Here is a 17,027-nt window from a genome sequence, read left to right as displayed (position 1 = left end):
AGGAATGGCTTTGTTACCATATGTTTTTTCATCACAGGTACAGCATGAGCCCAACCAGAGGCTGTGGTCTCAACATGTTCCCATAACCTAGAAGCGCATTTGCACTTATAACACTTCTTGTCATACTTATCATCAGCACAGTTCCACTGACAGCTGCTACTTTTCTTCACATGTGTACCCAAACCAACTCCTGGATTGTACTTATGGAATATTTCTTGAAAGGAAAACAACCCTTCTAGCCAGCACCTGAGCTGTGCGATGGCAGGGAAAATGTTCTTACAGACTGGTCTGTGGCAATGCATCTCTCTGTATCCTAAGTCTAAAACAATCATTATAGTCACGTAATACGTGAGGACTGTGCATAGGCATTAAAAAAAAAAAAAAAAATGGAAAAAATATTATTACTAAATGTGAGTTGGCCTTTGTGAAACTGAGAAAGAAGCTGGTTGATACGCATGCCTGTATCAGAAGTTAAACTGAATTGTTCAAGAGAGAAAAAAGTGCTTTATTGTTTGTTTGAGTATGGAACAATTGAATTGGAGGAAGTCATTATTACAGTGTCAGAGGAGAAAAGGACTATAATCCCCTAAGGGATGTTTTGCACCTTTCTGCTACATAACCCTCTGCACTTCAGAGGGGATGTGTTGGAATACTAGTGGAAAAGGAGGCATGATCTAATTCAGGATACCTTAATCAATGTGTATAACCTAGAAAATAATATTTAATCCAGTAATATTTAATATTCACTGTATGTATGCAGAAAACAGAAACAAAGTTGCTTTTTCAAAGGAAAGGTTTGCACAGGTCTGGCTGGAAAATGTAGCCCTTAAAAAATATAGCTGTTAATCTGTTTTATTCTATATAAGCTTTTATACTGTGCTTGTCACAGTATTTGGAACGCCTTCCAGTAATGTATTAAGCAGAAAGATTAACATCTGTTGTAAGCTATTTCTTCTCTCATGCTTTCCCTTTGGGAAGAAGCATGTGCAGCTGAGTGTTCTGGTTAGCATTTCTTTTTATCAGTTTGCTTATTTTTAATGTTCATGTTACTACTAGTTACATGCCTCTGTATATTTCTATCAAAGGAGAGTAACACTGAAACTGTTTATTCTCAAAAGTGATGAATCACAGAATCACAAGGTTGGAAAGGACCAATAAGATCATCTAGTCCAACCGTCCTCCCTCCACCATACCTACAGAAAACCCCTAAACCGTATCTCCTAGCTCCCTATCCAGATGCCTCTTGAACACTCCCAGTGATGGCGACTCCACCACTTCCCTGGGCAGGCTATTCCAGTGCCTGACCACTCTCTGAGAAAAGAAGTTCCTTTGTATGTTCAGCCTAAACCTCTTCTGATACAAGTTGTGTCCATGTCCTTGGGTCCTGAAGTTTATGATGAAAAACTGATGAACTGAAGAACTGATGAAACTGATGAAGTTTATGTTCTGAACTTTTAAAGGAGGTTGAATCCTCTCCCTGTGTAATTGTGGATCATGGATGCACGGCCTCCTCCGCCTTTCATACTGAGAGTTTCATGGGAAGCTTAGAAAGATAGGATGGGATGTTATAGAACAGAATAGAACAGAACAGATCAGAACAGAATGGAATTGAACAGTTTGAAGGGACCATCAAAGATCTTTGAGTCCAGCTGCTTGATCACTTTGGGACTAGACAAAAGCCAAAGCATGTTACTGAGGTCATTGTCAAAATGTTCCTTGAACACTGACAGACATGGGCACCAGCCACCCTGTGGGAAGAATGTTCCAGTGCTTGACCACCCTCATGATGAAAACATGGCAATTTGTGGGAATTTTGGTGACTTGTTTGTGGATAGGTTTAATGGGCAGCCTGTGTTTCTGATAGAATCATGGATTTTCTGGAGCGTACAGAGTGCTTCATGCTAGGTATTTTACACTGCACTAATGCAGCCAAGATGGAAGAATAAGGTGTTATGATTAGAACCGTTCCTTGGAAATGAGAGTGTGCTGGCAGTTAGCCCTATCTGATTTTTATTTCATTATGAGAGAGCTGATCTGTGCTGGTAGTGAAGGAAAAGAACTGGATGTTACTTGTCCTTTACTTCCTCAGAGCTAACCAGTGTCGTGAGCATTTTGACTGGTCTCCGTGATAATCTGCAAGAGTCAAAAGTATCCATACAACCCCCAGGAAAAAATTAAAGCAGTTCTAACATTCAACATTGTACCTTCTTCACTGGTAAAGTCTCTTCTCCAGATCAAGTTTTTTGGTTTTGACAAGTCAGGGCTGGTCAAATTTTTATAATGTGCCATTATTATCTAGAATCACGAAAAAGATTTTAGTGTGATGGACAGCATTAAACTGTGATAACCCCATCCTTAAAGTGACACCAGAATGTCACTTAGGGAAACCCAGCTGTGTGGGATGGTCCAGAGTCCAACCATAAATGTGTAAGGATAAGAAAGTGGACAGATGTTCACGGGGTTGTACCTAAAGACTTCATGGACACTTTGTATTTAAGTTGAAGCAGGTTAATCACAGATGCGTATCTGAGAGAGAAGCATTCTGGCTTGTAATACTGAAGAGAATAGAAAAAGAAGTGAGTTATTGACTGGTGTGCTTAATCACAGTCTAGCTTTTATATTTCTATTGTAATCCTAACAATAAGGATTACATTCTTTTCTCAGAGGCACATAGATAACTGTATATTCAAGGACAGGATCACTGTGCAGAAGGAAAAAGCAGAAATCCTTGTCAACTTCAACCCGTACTTGTTTTTGTTTTTGTTTTTGAATAATATTGATTTTAATTTGCTGGCTTAATAGTAGTTTTCCCCTTTGTAAATGGAAAAGAGCTACTTTATGAATCATCAGTTCAATAACTCTGATACCAAACCAGAAAATGTGTTCAGTATAACTGAGGAGAAAATGTGCGTTTCGTTAGCAAAAGTCAGTCAAGTTCCTGTGAAAATGCAGTTTGTGTTTGAAATACTGATAATATTTTGTTAAAGAGCTTCCACCTGGCTGCCTTCCACCAACATCTGCAGAAAGCAGAGATGGCAGATTCCAGCACAAACAACACTCTCAGCAAAACTTCCCTTCCTGTAGCATCAAGCAGGGCTGAAGAAGAAGAAAAAATGAGATGAAATACTTTCATTGACCTAAAAATTGTGCAGGGGTTATGTTACCTGAGTGTTCCATTATCAATAAAGTTGCCTATCTGTAACTAACAAGTTGAAATGCCAAAAAAACAGTAGGTGTGTGGTGCAGAGAAAATTATCCAATGCAGTGCATGTGATTTGAAAAAACATAAAGGCAAAATGTTACAGAGTGATTCTTGGGTTTTTCATTTGCATGGCAGGTGGGATGAGAGAAAAGGTTTCATTCTGAGGTGCTAACTGTGGTTCTTCCCTGGTTCATCCTTTCCAGAGCAGGCAGGATAATGCAAATATGGGCAGCAGAACTTGCTTGAGTTTCCCCTTTCGTTTTGTATGGTTCTTCTCCTGTCTCGGGGATAGATGAAGACACTAAGGAGAGGCTCATATTTTGTGGGGGTGGGGTTCATTGAACAGAGCCAACTTGCTCAGCATTTCCTCATAGTGCACACGGAAGATATATTATTATTATTATTATTATTATTATTATTATTATTATTATTATTATTATTATTATTATTATTATCATCATTATTATTTTGCCATTGTGGTAAGAAAATAAATGGTGTTTATTTTGCCTGTGATCAGAACAATCTGATGTCAACAGGAGCTAATTAAGGAAGATACTAAAAATCAATGAAAATAGAAATGCTTTTATTTCAGTCTGCTGGATGTTAGGGTGTATTATTGCCATAAAGTTATGAAGAACCTGGTTTTTTGTCCAATTTTATTGATTTAGAAAAAGATGGAGAAAGTCAGTCCTCAGCTGGCATAAATAGATGCAGCTTTACTGAAGTCACTGTGCATCTGTTCATTCTGGTGAAGGTTATAATTACCCCATATTGCAATCATTTTATCAGCCATAGCTAATGTTTTCTGCGTGATCCTCTGAAGCTTTTCAAGAATGAAAGCTCTGTCTGCTGCTTCCAGCACTTTGCCTCTGTGACATATGAATTGTGCCAAATACATTTTGAGTTTTTGTTTTTAAGCTCCGAGTACAAGGGTGAAGTGAAAATAAAGTGTGAATAATGGTCTTTCTCTCAAAGGCAATGTGATATTGCGTTGAGCTGAAAAATTTGCTCTCATACATATCGCCCCTGCCAGTATGAAGGGCTGATTGATGCTGAGCACGATCCAGCTTATATCTAGTACTGGGAAGGGGGAGGGCTTTTCAGTGCTGCTGACAAAGCTATAACAAGATCCAGGACTGGAGGCTGAACTTAGGCAAATTCAACCTTGCAATAAAATGCCAGTTGCAAACATAATTTAAATATTAGAAGTTTTTGGGGGCTGGTGATGAATTCATCATTAAGAAGTCCTTCATATGTTCTGTTAAAATCAGACCAGATAAATTCTTTGGCCGTTTTGTGACTTGGAGGATCATGATGATGTTTTTTGATTTTGTAATTGAAGTTCTCTTGTTATCTTTCTTCTCTCACTGGGCTGCAAAGACAATGTATTTGCCAGAATTCTCAGAGAACCTGCAGATCTGCACAGAGATAACAATTCTCATTAAGTCCTGTCCTTTAGGACTATGTATCGTTGCCCACAGATTTGGGAAGAACTGTGTTTTCTTTCTCATCTTCCCCATATTTGCTTGGGTTGGGTCGTGAGTACTTGTTTTGTAAAGGTTTTTCTTTTTTACCTTTTACTTTACTATAGCACGGGAATGGTTTAGCTGATAGGACATAGATTGCCCGTGATCACAGTTGATTTTGTCAGTGTTGACACATACCAGACTCTGACACTGCAGCCACTTAGCCATTCGTGCACCTCTGAGGTATGCAACAATTTCTGCTCTTGAGAGCTGGAATGATGTTTCAGTGTAATGGAAGCCTTTGCCTTCACACAGAAGCATCTGGATGGAGTTTAATGATATGGGATGCTCAAGAAGGCATGATAGTCACAAGAGATGATTCCCTTCTGAACTCAGACTCTTTAAAATACATGAAATTAGAGGTTGCTGAACAGAAGAGCACTCTGCACCTCTCACTGGATCAGGCTCCCTATTATTTGCCGGTCTGAAAAGCAGACAGCCACCTTGTGAATTCCCAGGTCTGGGAATATCTTCTCTTGCAGGTTGCTTGAGAAATATCATGGGTGTCTGAATGCTGCCGCCTAAAATAAAATGTTTTTATTATCGTGGTTATTGAGCAAACTTGAGAACAACATGGCATGGTGAAATCACTGTGTTCAAGAAGCAGTTCTCCCTCTACTACATTTATAGCCCCGGTAGTATCACATTCTGTTTTGACAGCTGTCAGAAGTTAAATGAAAGATATTTGAAGAGAGGAGGGTTGAGCTACAGGAGAAACAGTTGCAGTTTTCTCTTTGTGACACACATGCTGTCTGTTAGCCTTCCCCTTCACTTCTCCTCTTCCAAACTTAGGCACCTTTGATTTGCCATGGCTTCTAGTGGGGGCTGGTGCTGTGCAGCCTGTGCTGCTTGCAGTGGAAGAGGATTTTTATCACGTTGTATGTAAAATATGGTCCATACTCTGCTCCCATTTTTTCTCCAGTTCCTTGGTGACTGTTAGGAGACAGCATTGCAGTGCAGGGAAGGAATTTGTTAGCTTTCTTCTTTCTTTTTCCTTCCAAACTCACACTGTTTATTCTTATTGCTGTAGCAGTTGATGTGAAACTTTGCTAGAGATCTTCTCCCTTAGCACTATTGAACACATACACTCAGTGCTGTGATTCATAGGTGTTAGATCACTGTGGATGGGAAGGGGTTTCTATGCATGTTTCCTTTTTTTGGATTCATGTATGTGGGCTGTGGAAAGAAATACTATTTAAACTTTAATTTATTTTCACTTTATGTTGTGCTAGGAGCACCTTAAACTTTCCCGTTTTCAACTCTTGTTATTACTCTGCAATAAGCGTGCTTTCACAACTAAGAACTTGTCAGGGAATTTGCAGAGCGTTAGGATAGGAAGACCGCTATACCTCCTTTCTATCACAAGGTGGCAGAAAATGCCCAGCTTATGTTCTTCATAGGCTCATAGAGCAGCTTGGATTCCCGTGCTGTACCACTGAGAAATCGTATTGGATACATAAATGCACAGGCGTTTTTAAGGAATAAGTTACTCTGAAACATTAAGTCTGTATAAATGGGCAAGAAGATCTTATTATATGGGAAAGTCATATGCACATGTCCATAAGTTGCAGAATTTGCATAACTGCATTAAAAGCATGTATAAAGTTTGTAGAAGTATTACACTCACCGATATATATATAGGTAATGGTGTAGAAAATATAACTGCAGAATTAGAGTATCTATAGGAGTTTAGCTTTCAGTAGGCTTGATTAGATATAAACATGCAAGCGAAAGTGACAGATAACAGCAGATCAATATAGACTACCTGACAGTTTTTTGGCTAAAAAAAAACTACTGAAATGATTTGTTATCGGATTTGATTCTTCTTCCTAAAGATCTCAGGAACTGTTGCAGTGAGTCTTTGATCTGAGAGCTACTATTTATTTTCTCTCTCCCTTTGTATATATGTGCTAATCTGTTTGTGTGTCTGCAGTATTTCCGCTGGTAGCTGGTGTGATGATAATTTACAATTAAAAAGCATTCAAGGAGAAATAGCAACATTTAGAAGTTTGCCAAACAATTTAGAATGAAATTTCAGTTTTGTTGGCCATGGGAATACATTTTAACTGTATTTTGCCAAGCATCTCATACTTTTTCTGAATAATGACACTATTTCTGTGAACGTGTCTCTGAGCACATGGGCATGAACAGCTTGTTGAAGGCTTACATATGAGAGACTTATATAAAGTACAGGAGGGAAAATGATATTGTTATGAAAGTGTAAATATAGATATCACAGTATCTGCTTGTATAATTGACTGATCCAGACATGAACAAGGTGCATTAAGTGCCTGTCTCTGCTTCATGCTGCTATTGCACTGGGCAGTTTTTCATGTAATAAGCATCAGTTTTGTGATGATTTTAAACCAAACCTCTGGGCACTGCTTTTGAAAATTAGATCACTATGAATTTGTTAATGTGAAGTTAGTTAAACTCCCTTCTCAAGTATCTTGGACAAGATGTTTGTCTGGTATCTTGACTAAGTAAATCAAGTAATCCTTATGTTAAATATGTGAATCTGAACTCACAGAACAGAGGAAAAATAGCAAAAACAAACAAACAAATAAATAAATAAATTAGGTTACTATCTTGAATGTGGTTAGTCCTAGTTTAGTACAATTTTGAGTCATTTTGTGCTGAGTCTGAAAGGCTTCTCGGTGTTAACCTGAAGTTGTGAGGTAACATCCTGGCTCCCAGCTTTGTTGCTTACCTGTTGACACACCTTGGGCAAGGCCTCCAGCCTGGCTCGATTTGCATTTTCACTTTCCATTTACCTTAATTGCTTGTAGTTCATACACCCCCAAGAGGGACTGTAATTCTAATGCATATTTGTCCTGTTCATTGAACTTAGGGCTAAATGGTAACTGAGGGCCAAGCTATTGAAATGCAAAGAGCTGAAATACATGTGTTGCAAGTGTTCACCTTGAAATGTGGGTATGGCTTTTCCTTGACAGAAGTTGATGGCTAGCCCTGAAAGATGATTTTCCCTACATCAGTACATCCCTGTCTTTTCATTCAGTGGCGTACTTAGGCTGGAGGTTGGAGGCAACAGCACTGGAAGGGTACAGGCAGCTGTTTCCAGTGCCTGTCTGCTGCGGCTTGTCATTTTGTTTCACAGTATGGAAGGTGCGAGAAGTGACAGGATGAAATAAGCACACAAGGAGCCAGCTGTTTTATGTGGCCGTGTTAGCGAATAAGCCAGGAGTGAAGTTAACTTCATGTGAAGCAGTTTAAATTATTTATTTTCAATTCTAGAACTGTACTTACCACGTTGTTCAGTCAGAGCCCTTTTGACAGGGTGACATTAATTACTCCACTGGAAACACATCACATTAGCTGGAAACAATTGTTTTCAGCTATCATTCACTGTTCCGTGTAAAGGTGCAGCCTACACAAACTCTGGCAAATGGTTCCCTCTCCATCCATGGAAGTGCCTTCTGTGCTCACCCACAGCAGTGAATCAACTCTTTGCTTACAACAACAAGATATTAAGTTCAGCAGCTGTGGGCTTTTTTCTTTTTTTTTTTTTTTTTCTTCTCCTTTTGTCTCTGCTTTGTCTGAAACATCTTTACTGAGAGCCAACTGTGGCTCAAGTAACAGTTGCATCAGTTGCATGGATGTGAGCTAATAAGAGGGGGGGACTGACTTTTTTTCCCCCTTCTTGTTCAGTATTGCATTTAGGAACTACAAAATGGCTTAGCCATTTAGTGGAGGGAATACATCTACAGGTGAATGAATGGCTGTCAACCTGGAGTTGCAATGTTATGTTTTTGTAGACGCCCTTGTTGCTTGGCTAATACAGTTCTAGTCAATGGACAGAGTGCATGTAAGCAGCTTTTATCCATTACAGTGTTGGATTATGCCTAATAATGTCTAACTTTGTTTTCAGGTTAGGCCAAAGACCCTGATTCCAGACAGCCTCCCTATTTCCCCATGCAGAGACCAACCATCCAAGCAGCCTCCAACCTTCCAAAAGGCAACCGTTGTCAGCATCAAAAACCCCAGCCCTGCCCTTCCCACTGCCAACAACACCGTCAGCCATGTAGAGACGCCTAACAGCCAGGCACAGAGCGTCACTGATCCTACCCCTCTCTCATCACCTCTGAGTAGTGCCGGTGTGGCCTACGCCATCATCTCCACCTCCCCCAGCAATGCAGCCCCTATCAGCACCAGCGCTACTGTCTCTGTCGTCAATGACAGCATCAAAGTGCAACCACTCCTCATCAGTGCCGACAGCAAGGTAGGTTCAGATTCTTGCTGCCTTCCAGTTGTCAAACACAGGAATTATGATGCAGATGTTGGCAGAATCACTGAGGTGGGAAGGCAGTTCTGCTCCATCCCCTGCTCAAGCTGAGACACACAGAGCAGTGTGCTCCACATCCAGACAGCTTCCAGAGATCTCCAAGGAGGAGTCTCCACAACCTCTGGGCAAGTTGTGCCAATGTTCTGTCACCTGCACAGCAGAGAATTGCTTCCCAGTATTCAGAGAGAACCTCCTCTGCTCCAGTTTGTGCCCATTGGCTCTGATTCTGGCACTGGGCACCACTGAGAAGAGCCCACTTCTGTCTTCTGTCCACCTTCCCTTCATGGATTTTTACATGTTGAGTAGATCCACTGAAGCATCTTTTTCTCCAGACTGACAAAGCCCAACTGTCTCAACCTTTCCTCACAGAACTGCTAGAGTGTGTTGATAGCCCTCAGTTGGACTCTTTCCAGTAAATGCCTGTCCCTCTCATCCTGCAAAGCCCTGTACAGAATAGTGCCAGTGGCGTCTGGGAAAGGAAATAAATATTCAGAAAGCAATAGGAAAATGTCCTGAGCAGGACACATGGGTGCCAGTAGACATTTATCAGTGTATATAGCTTGTTTTTAGTGGGATTAAAATGCATTAGTATATAACTTGACATTATGATCTTCCCTTTTCTTAAGCTGTTTCTTATTAATAATATTCCTGATTTCTGTGCAGGCTCAAATTTACTATGGACTCCCTCTTCAATTATATAATGATATCAGTTATATCAACTGGTCCCAGGGGAGTGTATCAAATAATCAGGCATTCCCTTCTACATTTCCAGGAGCAAGCCAAATGAAATGAGAGATCAGGGTTTCAAAACTGATCAACAGACCAGCAGGAAAAAAATCAAGTTATAAATTTATTGCTTCCTGTTTGTACAGTTTTTCAGCTTTGAAAAACAAGAAATTCACCACTCGTGTACCAGAAATAGATTCAGTAAGTCTGCCAATGTACCCAGCAGACATTCATTGTAATTTGCTGCTAGGATCCTGCTGCTCTGGATATTATTGTCAACGCAGGTTCTCATACAGTACTAACATAGAATTCAGGATGCAGTATAGTTTGTGAATAAATAAAACTAAGCATCTCTTTCTTTTTCTTTTTTTTTTTTTTTCTTCTTTTTCTTACTCAAACTGGCTACTGGTTTGAAAAATACCTTTGTATGCTATTATTTTAGAGTGACTGTGTGGAAATCAAGTACTTAAATATAACAGTTATATAAATTGGTTGAAGGTTAGCAAATAGATGGAAGAGACTCCATGTTGAAATCCAATAGCTTTCATCAAGAAGGTGACCTTGGGAAACTTCCATACACCTCTATGAAGCTTCGATTATAGGTGTGAAGTCACACATATAGTTCTGGGATCAAAAATTGTTTTCATTCCTTTTAATTTAATAGCTTCTGAGGTAATGTTTTTTCTAACATGAAAATCCTTATGAAGTAAATCAGATAGTAGTAGGTGCATGCATAAGAGATCTGTGTAGTAATTCCTGTAGCTGAGTTTCTAAAACTAAATTAATTTTAATTTAAAAAGTATATTTGACTTTGTTTATGCAAATCTGTATATCCACCACTCAAAACCCATAAATACTGAGGACTCAACTCTGATCTCAGTTACATCAGTACTACTGAGGAGCAACTTCCCTCCACTCCATGTGTACTTACGCTGAAATAACACTGGGATGACTGAGGTTGGGCTGCTACTTTGAATGTGTAGTAGTTCCATCTCATGTGTGTCTGTGAAGTGAATTAAAGGAAAGCAATTCAGAATCACTTACAACCTTGACAGTAAATTTAGGCCACTGAATCAGCTTCAGTAGCACTCTGAATACAGTGTCCTGATTTTCAGAGATGTTAATGTCAAATGGCTCCCTTAGGCTGCTGCTAGTTTATGATGCATCTATAAGGATTAATTTTTAGAAAGCTTATTAGAGATTTAGAGGCCTAAGCTAGGTATACAGTTTTTTATGCTTTTGACTTGTGATTTGCATTTATTGTCTATATACATATCAACTAACCATTCTGTGTAGAATCAAAGTTTCAGGCAGAAAATTCCAGTTTCAGGTAGTGAATTCTGTTCTTGTATTTGTATGTTGTCTTTTAGGTTATCATCATTCAGCCTCAAGTCCAAACCCAGACAGAAAGTAAAGTGGAGACAAAGAAACCTCCTGAAGAGTCAGCTCAGGGACCCACTGCTACCAAAAAGAAAAGGGAGGAAAATCCAGAGGTGATTTATTCTATTATTATTTATTATTATTGAAAATGTGTTACAGTATGGTTGAATTATAGGAACCATTTCTAAACATTTTTCTGCGTGCATATATAATTACTGTGTTTGTGCTTGAGGTTCATTGCAAATTGAGTGATTCCTGCCCTAGAGAGCTACTCTGGCAGATTTGGTTTTCATCTTTCAAAGCTTTCATTGTCACAGAATATAAGAATTGTAGGTCTTACAATGATCCAGGCATCTTGTATGAGTATAGTTGTATTTCTTCTGAAAGGTTTATACAAATTGATAACATTTTATTTATGCTAGCAAATAACTAATACTGGCTTTACTAGCTGGATATGAGATCAAATTAATATTTATTTTTGTAAGCTGATCTTTTGCATTTTTGTTTTCTTTGTAATTAATTTTGCAATCTCTAGATTGTATGTAGCAACATAGTTCCTTGCATTTGCTATGTGCTTGCCACCCAACATGAATAAAGAGCAAGTCATAGGGTTAAATCTCTTTCATGAACTATATTTACTATGTAGATTAAAAATTCAAATCAGAAGATGTAGAAATGAAGACTATGTTTAACAGGCATTTTGGTTTTATTAGATATATTCAAAGTAGATTGTGCGTAATTTCGAGGCAATTTATGAAATTATACAAGCTGAATTTCCTTCTAATGTTGAAATACTCAGATCACATGACATCCTAACCTTATTAGTCTAATATTTGTAGCAAGAAGGCATTCTTGGAGCTGTAGGTTTAAGAGGACTAATGCAATATAAGTTTTTGATGTTATGTGAGCAGCATGGGTGTTAGTTCCTTTTACCATTTTGAGAGGCTTGTATACTTAAAAGAGTGTTAAGGAATAAATATTTTGACTCCTGGCCTGGAATATCACAGCTTTATGCAGAAACCCTGCTGAACTGCACTTATGAAATCACCCCAGTTTAAAATCTGACTTTTTGTATGAATCTTCGTTGGCACTGAATGGTGGGGCTGCATGAATCTCTTTTCTTCAAGGAAGTATTTCCAAATTATTAGTATTGTGCAGCAACTGATGGGCAGAAAGGCTGGTAGATTCTGCTTAAAAAAGAATTCTAGAAAAAGTATCATCTTTTCTTTGCCCTTAACTGCAAAAGAATATTGAGGAAATACCTTCCAGAGAGATGCAGAAAGAGACCACATGACTGGGGACAGACGTTGGTGTAGCATTCTTAAATTTAATGAGCTTTCTGTTAAATTTCTAACAAAGTATATTCTGGTGTCAATGATCTCTTTGGTTGTCTTTTTGTAACCAAGACCTTTGTTCCTGAGGCCTCAGCAAGCACATTGTTCTAGGTAGGTAGGATGCTGAAGTTGTGCCCTTAAGTATGACTTTTTTTTTTCTTTTCTTAGATTTGCTTCACAGCCATAAATATGTAGGTCTGGAGTTGATTTCTTTTGTTCTTTGAAAGTAAACTTTAGCTGATTATAATGTATTTGAGCAATTAGTGCAATTAGAGCTAACAACATAATTAGTGTAAACACATGTAATGACATAAATAGAACATGCAATTATAAAATGAAATGGTTTTGTAAAAATCTTTGTTTTGCTTCATGGAAAGACATACTTCATATTTCTAACCACACTCATGGCTGTCTAACAGATGATTAAATTTGAGACAAAGAGTAACAAAGATACTGTGAGCTTTTCTTAAGGAAAACAAGTAACTTAGGCATTTCTCTCCACACCTTTATTTGTCTTCAAAGCACAAAACTGAGACAGGGACTCAAGTATGTCTTGACATAAATGTCTTTCGTGATAGACTGGGATTGAACAAATTGCATTTAAAATTTAAAATAAATAAAACAGAAATAACCAGACCTTCCAGTAGCCAGTAGTTCCATCTGCAGCTCCTGAGTTCCCTAACAAACAAGAGATTGAGGATGTTTACTGTCTTTCATTCTTGGCTTGATCTTTGTGCTGGGAAGCTGACTCTAGACACAGCTCCCCAGCAAGAAATTAAGGAATTGTTATGCCAGGGAGCAGTTCTTCTGAAAGTGCCTGTCATTTTTGTTTGTTTGTTTGTTTTAGCGAATTTTTTTTGTTTGATTGATTGTTTTTTTGTGTTTTACTGAGTTTAGCACAGAAAGAGACAGTCAGAATTGCACGAAACATCTTGCATTTCATTTTGTGTGTCAATAAAATGCTACATTTCTGGTATGCTACTAGCATTTTTTTATTTAAAAGAAAAAATAATGTCCGAAATGCTGGTTGTTTAGCTAACGGGGATTTTAATCCTATCTAACAAGGAAAGGACAAAGAGATACTCATTGCTATTTTGGACTAAATGCTAGTGATTAAAAAGCTGGAAAAACTAAAGGATCAGTTTTGTGGACTCCTGCTCAGAGAAGACACAGCATTTCATTGCCACTACTCTGTGGTACCTGAAAGCAAAGCACTGCAGTGGAAGCAGTATTTTGAGTTGAATCCAATGGGCTGCATGAGTATGAAATAGCAAAAGCCATTTAAAAAATGCTGTTAATATAATATGCTTGTTAAAATGAATGCAGCTTTTACTGGATCCTTTAAAAAGAATCCATATTTCAAATAACTATAAAAGCTAATGCTTCCTTTCTTTAATGCTGAGATAATTATCAAGTCCATTTATGAAAGCTCTTCATACCTTAAGCAAGTATGCTGTCGTTACATTTAATTAGATATGTATTCGAATATAGTTAGTATAAAGAGAGACAATTGTTAAGCAAGCGTTCCTGTACTTAAATAATGTTAGTTTAGATGTCAGAAAATACATGCTCCCTGTACCTAATGCCTAATCTTTGGGTAAAACAGACAATCTGTGCTCCACTAGGAAAATGCAGTTTCACATTAACCATTCCAACTCTCTGATTCTGTATTGAAATGTTGCTATCACTTCTGCTCTGGGTTCTGATGTATCCTGCCACAAGGTTGCTTTCAGTAGGTGTGAAGGGAAGCTTGTAATTCTACTCAATTGACAAATTTCCTTCTCAGATCTTCACAGTGGGTCTCAGATCAAATATTCATCTTTCCCTTCACATGTGGAATCCCCACTGTGTGTAGCTGGTGTTTTAGACATGTAAGGAGTGAGCATTAATGAAATCAGGGTGTGACATGCATATGTACATGTGCTTGTCATTACCATAGTTATGGAGGGCAGAAATGTAGCATGTGTCCTATCTAAATTGCTGGTGATTCGGTTTTAAATTACCATATATATATATATTTTATCTACAGGAGGAATTACATACTAGGGGATCATGGAATAACAGTATTCCTGTCTTATGGCTTTGTTAGTTCATCTCCTGAATGTAGATATTTTCACAGATGGAAGAACAATATGGATATCCAATGCTCACCCTCTAATTTTTGAAGAACCCACCGCTCAGTTAGATCCTCCATTTCTAAAATGAGGATGTGCTTACTTTTACTGACTCACTGCATGAAAGTGACTTACTAGTTGATTTTATCCTGGGCTGAAAGCTGAATCATCATACTTTTAATAAACAAGATGGTCAAATTAATTTTGACTTGGGACTGTTGAAATGTGTTCTCCTGACACTTCTCTGGTTGAAACAGAATGTTTTGACCTTGTACTACCTAAAACATTCCAGTTAGTTCAGTCTAAACCTGTTCATTTTATTTTGGGTGAGCACAATGATTATATCATCCAATGGTCCTTGGGTGCTTTGCCACAGTTGGATTGTTAGTTTGGCTTGCCTGGACTAATAGCTTGGGTTTTCAAGTTAGAGCATCTCTCCTGTGAAATAACACCTGGTGAAAATGCCACTTGTGTAATGTGGCCCAACAAGGCTGTTCAGAACAGCTCGGAAAGGTGGCCTAGTGTTATCCCAGATCTGACTCGAGACCAAGAGTTCAGTTCAGTTTGGGTAGGAGCTACATAGCAGAGTCTCAGTTTTCCATTTAAGAAAACAGAATGAATAAAAAGGAATTTCTGATTCAGCAGAACTTTTTCTGCCAGGAAGAATTCCCCAATGAGAAATCACTGACAAAAAATGTAAGTCTGCACTAGTACTTGCCCTATAACTGCTCAGCTATGTTTTGAAGTTTTGTTGATATTCAAGTGTGCTTTGTATGTATTCAATATACAAGAATTCCGAGTCATATTTTAGATCACATTCACCCTGTCAAATGAGTTCACTACTGTCAGTGCAAGGTATTTGTTCACTCCCCACTGGGGGAAGGTATCAGAATGTCTATTTGTAGTTCACGCATGTGGTATTTTTGCTGTAACTTGGTAAGAGCAATTTCTGAACTGTTCTGTTGGGAGGACGGGAATTCACTATACTTCAAATTTCTTCTTAATTATTAGCAGATGTATAGCATTGTAAAGTTCAATGAAAGTGTGTGTCATATTTTCTTAGTACAGCTTGCTCATATCCAGTAAAAACAGTTCCAGGTCCAGACTGTGATAATAATACACAATCACTTTTCTAAAAAGTGGACTAACAAAGCAACTAGCAATATGAAACTGAATTGATTAGATTTTGATCATGTGCTATGTAGCATTAGTACTCATACAGCATTGGCCTTATGTCTTTGAACACTACTTATAGTTCTACAAGTAGGGCATTGCTGACCAGGCATATCTGAAGCAAGTCTTGAATTGATTTTTCATATGCGCTTTGGTAATAGATGTTTCTATAAGACCTTTATTGGGTTTATTCCATCAGTGCTAGATTACTTGCTTCTACCACGATTGTCTGAGTAGAAAATCTAACCCGTTTATTTTTTTTCCATAGAAAATTGCCTTCATGGTAGCATTAGGACTGGTTACCACAGAACATTTGGAAGGTAAGATGGCACGTGTTGTTTCACTGTTCAGATTTTGGGTGATATTTTTTCTCTCTGCTGTTCCACATCTGAAAGAAATTGGTGGTTTTGTCCTCAGAAGGGCAAGTAACGATCAGATAAAATGTTCCTTGTGCAGTTGTGCTTTTCAGCCTCAAACTAATGGGTGTCTATATTTAGCTCTGCCTCCTATCTCATCACACAGCTCATGGTGTGACAACTGGCTCTGCAGCCAGCAGCAGCATACCTGGCATGACCTGGTGTTGGGGCTCATTCTGTCAACGTGGTCATTTAAAGGCAATTACCTGCCAAGGAAGATAGTGAAGCTGAAAGTCTGCAAAGGCTCTGACTAGTGCTGGTCTGCCTGAAGTGTCAGCAAGAGTCATTCAAAGACTGAAAGTTTATCCCATTCTTCTGTAGCAAGCATGTTCTCCCTTCTTTGCTTGTGTGGGAAGGACATGCTCTCATTTCTTGAGTTAACTGTCTGTCATCTTTAGAGTTCCACAGAATAATGTGTATGACAATAATGAAATTCTGCATTTGCTTTATGCGTTTCTAAGTGAATTTAAAATCTACCTTTCACAAAGTCTTCCTTTTCCCACTCTTTTTCATTTAGCCAAAATGAACAGACTTCCATGAGCCTGATCTTCCTCTTGTGTGAGAGTTGCTAACAAACCTTCCTAGGTCTCTGAATATGTGTTCAAACAGATATTGCATATAATCTAAAAGCAGCCATCACATACTGTTTGTTTTTCTTTTCCATCCTTCCAAAAAAACCTTGCAAGAGTTAGCAGATTTGTACCTTTCTTTGCTTCAACTTTGTCTTTCTGAATAGGGATATAGATGAGGGTAAAAAAGAACTTGTTCAGACAATGGTGTTAAACAGGTTTGGGTGTTTCTTGGCAAAATGGGCACATTCTCATGGAGAGAGGAGCTAAAGAAAAAATCCACA

General features: G+C 38.4%; 1 protein-coding gene across 1 annotated transcript in view; it reads left to right on the top strand.

The window, feature by feature from the left end:
* PHF21B (PHD finger protein 21B) overlaps positions 1–17,027 on the top strand; it is a 59,202-nt gene that overhangs the window by 23,899 nt on the left and 18,276 nt on the right. Inside the window, exons 3-5 of the mRNA XM_015870338.2 lie at positions 8,618–8,968; positions 11,128–11,250; positions 16,027–16,078. Of these exons, the coding sequence (XP_015725824.1) occupies positions 8,618–8,968; positions 11,128–11,250; positions 16,027–16,078 (526 nt within the window). The remainder of the gene's footprint in view (positions 1–8,617; positions 8,969–11,127; positions 11,251–16,026; positions 16,079–17,027) is intronic.

The sequence above is a fragment of the Coturnix japonica genome, chromosome 1 (assembly GCF_001577835.2).
Source record: "Coturnix japonica isolate 7356 chromosome 1, Coturnix japonica 2.1, whole genome shotgun sequence".
NCBI classification, from domain to species: domain Eukaryota; kingdom Metazoa; phylum Chordata; class Aves; order Galliformes; family Phasianidae; genus Coturnix; species Coturnix japonica.
Note: the sequence above shows the minus strand (reverse complement) of the source record. Positions and strands in the feature narration are given on the sequence as shown.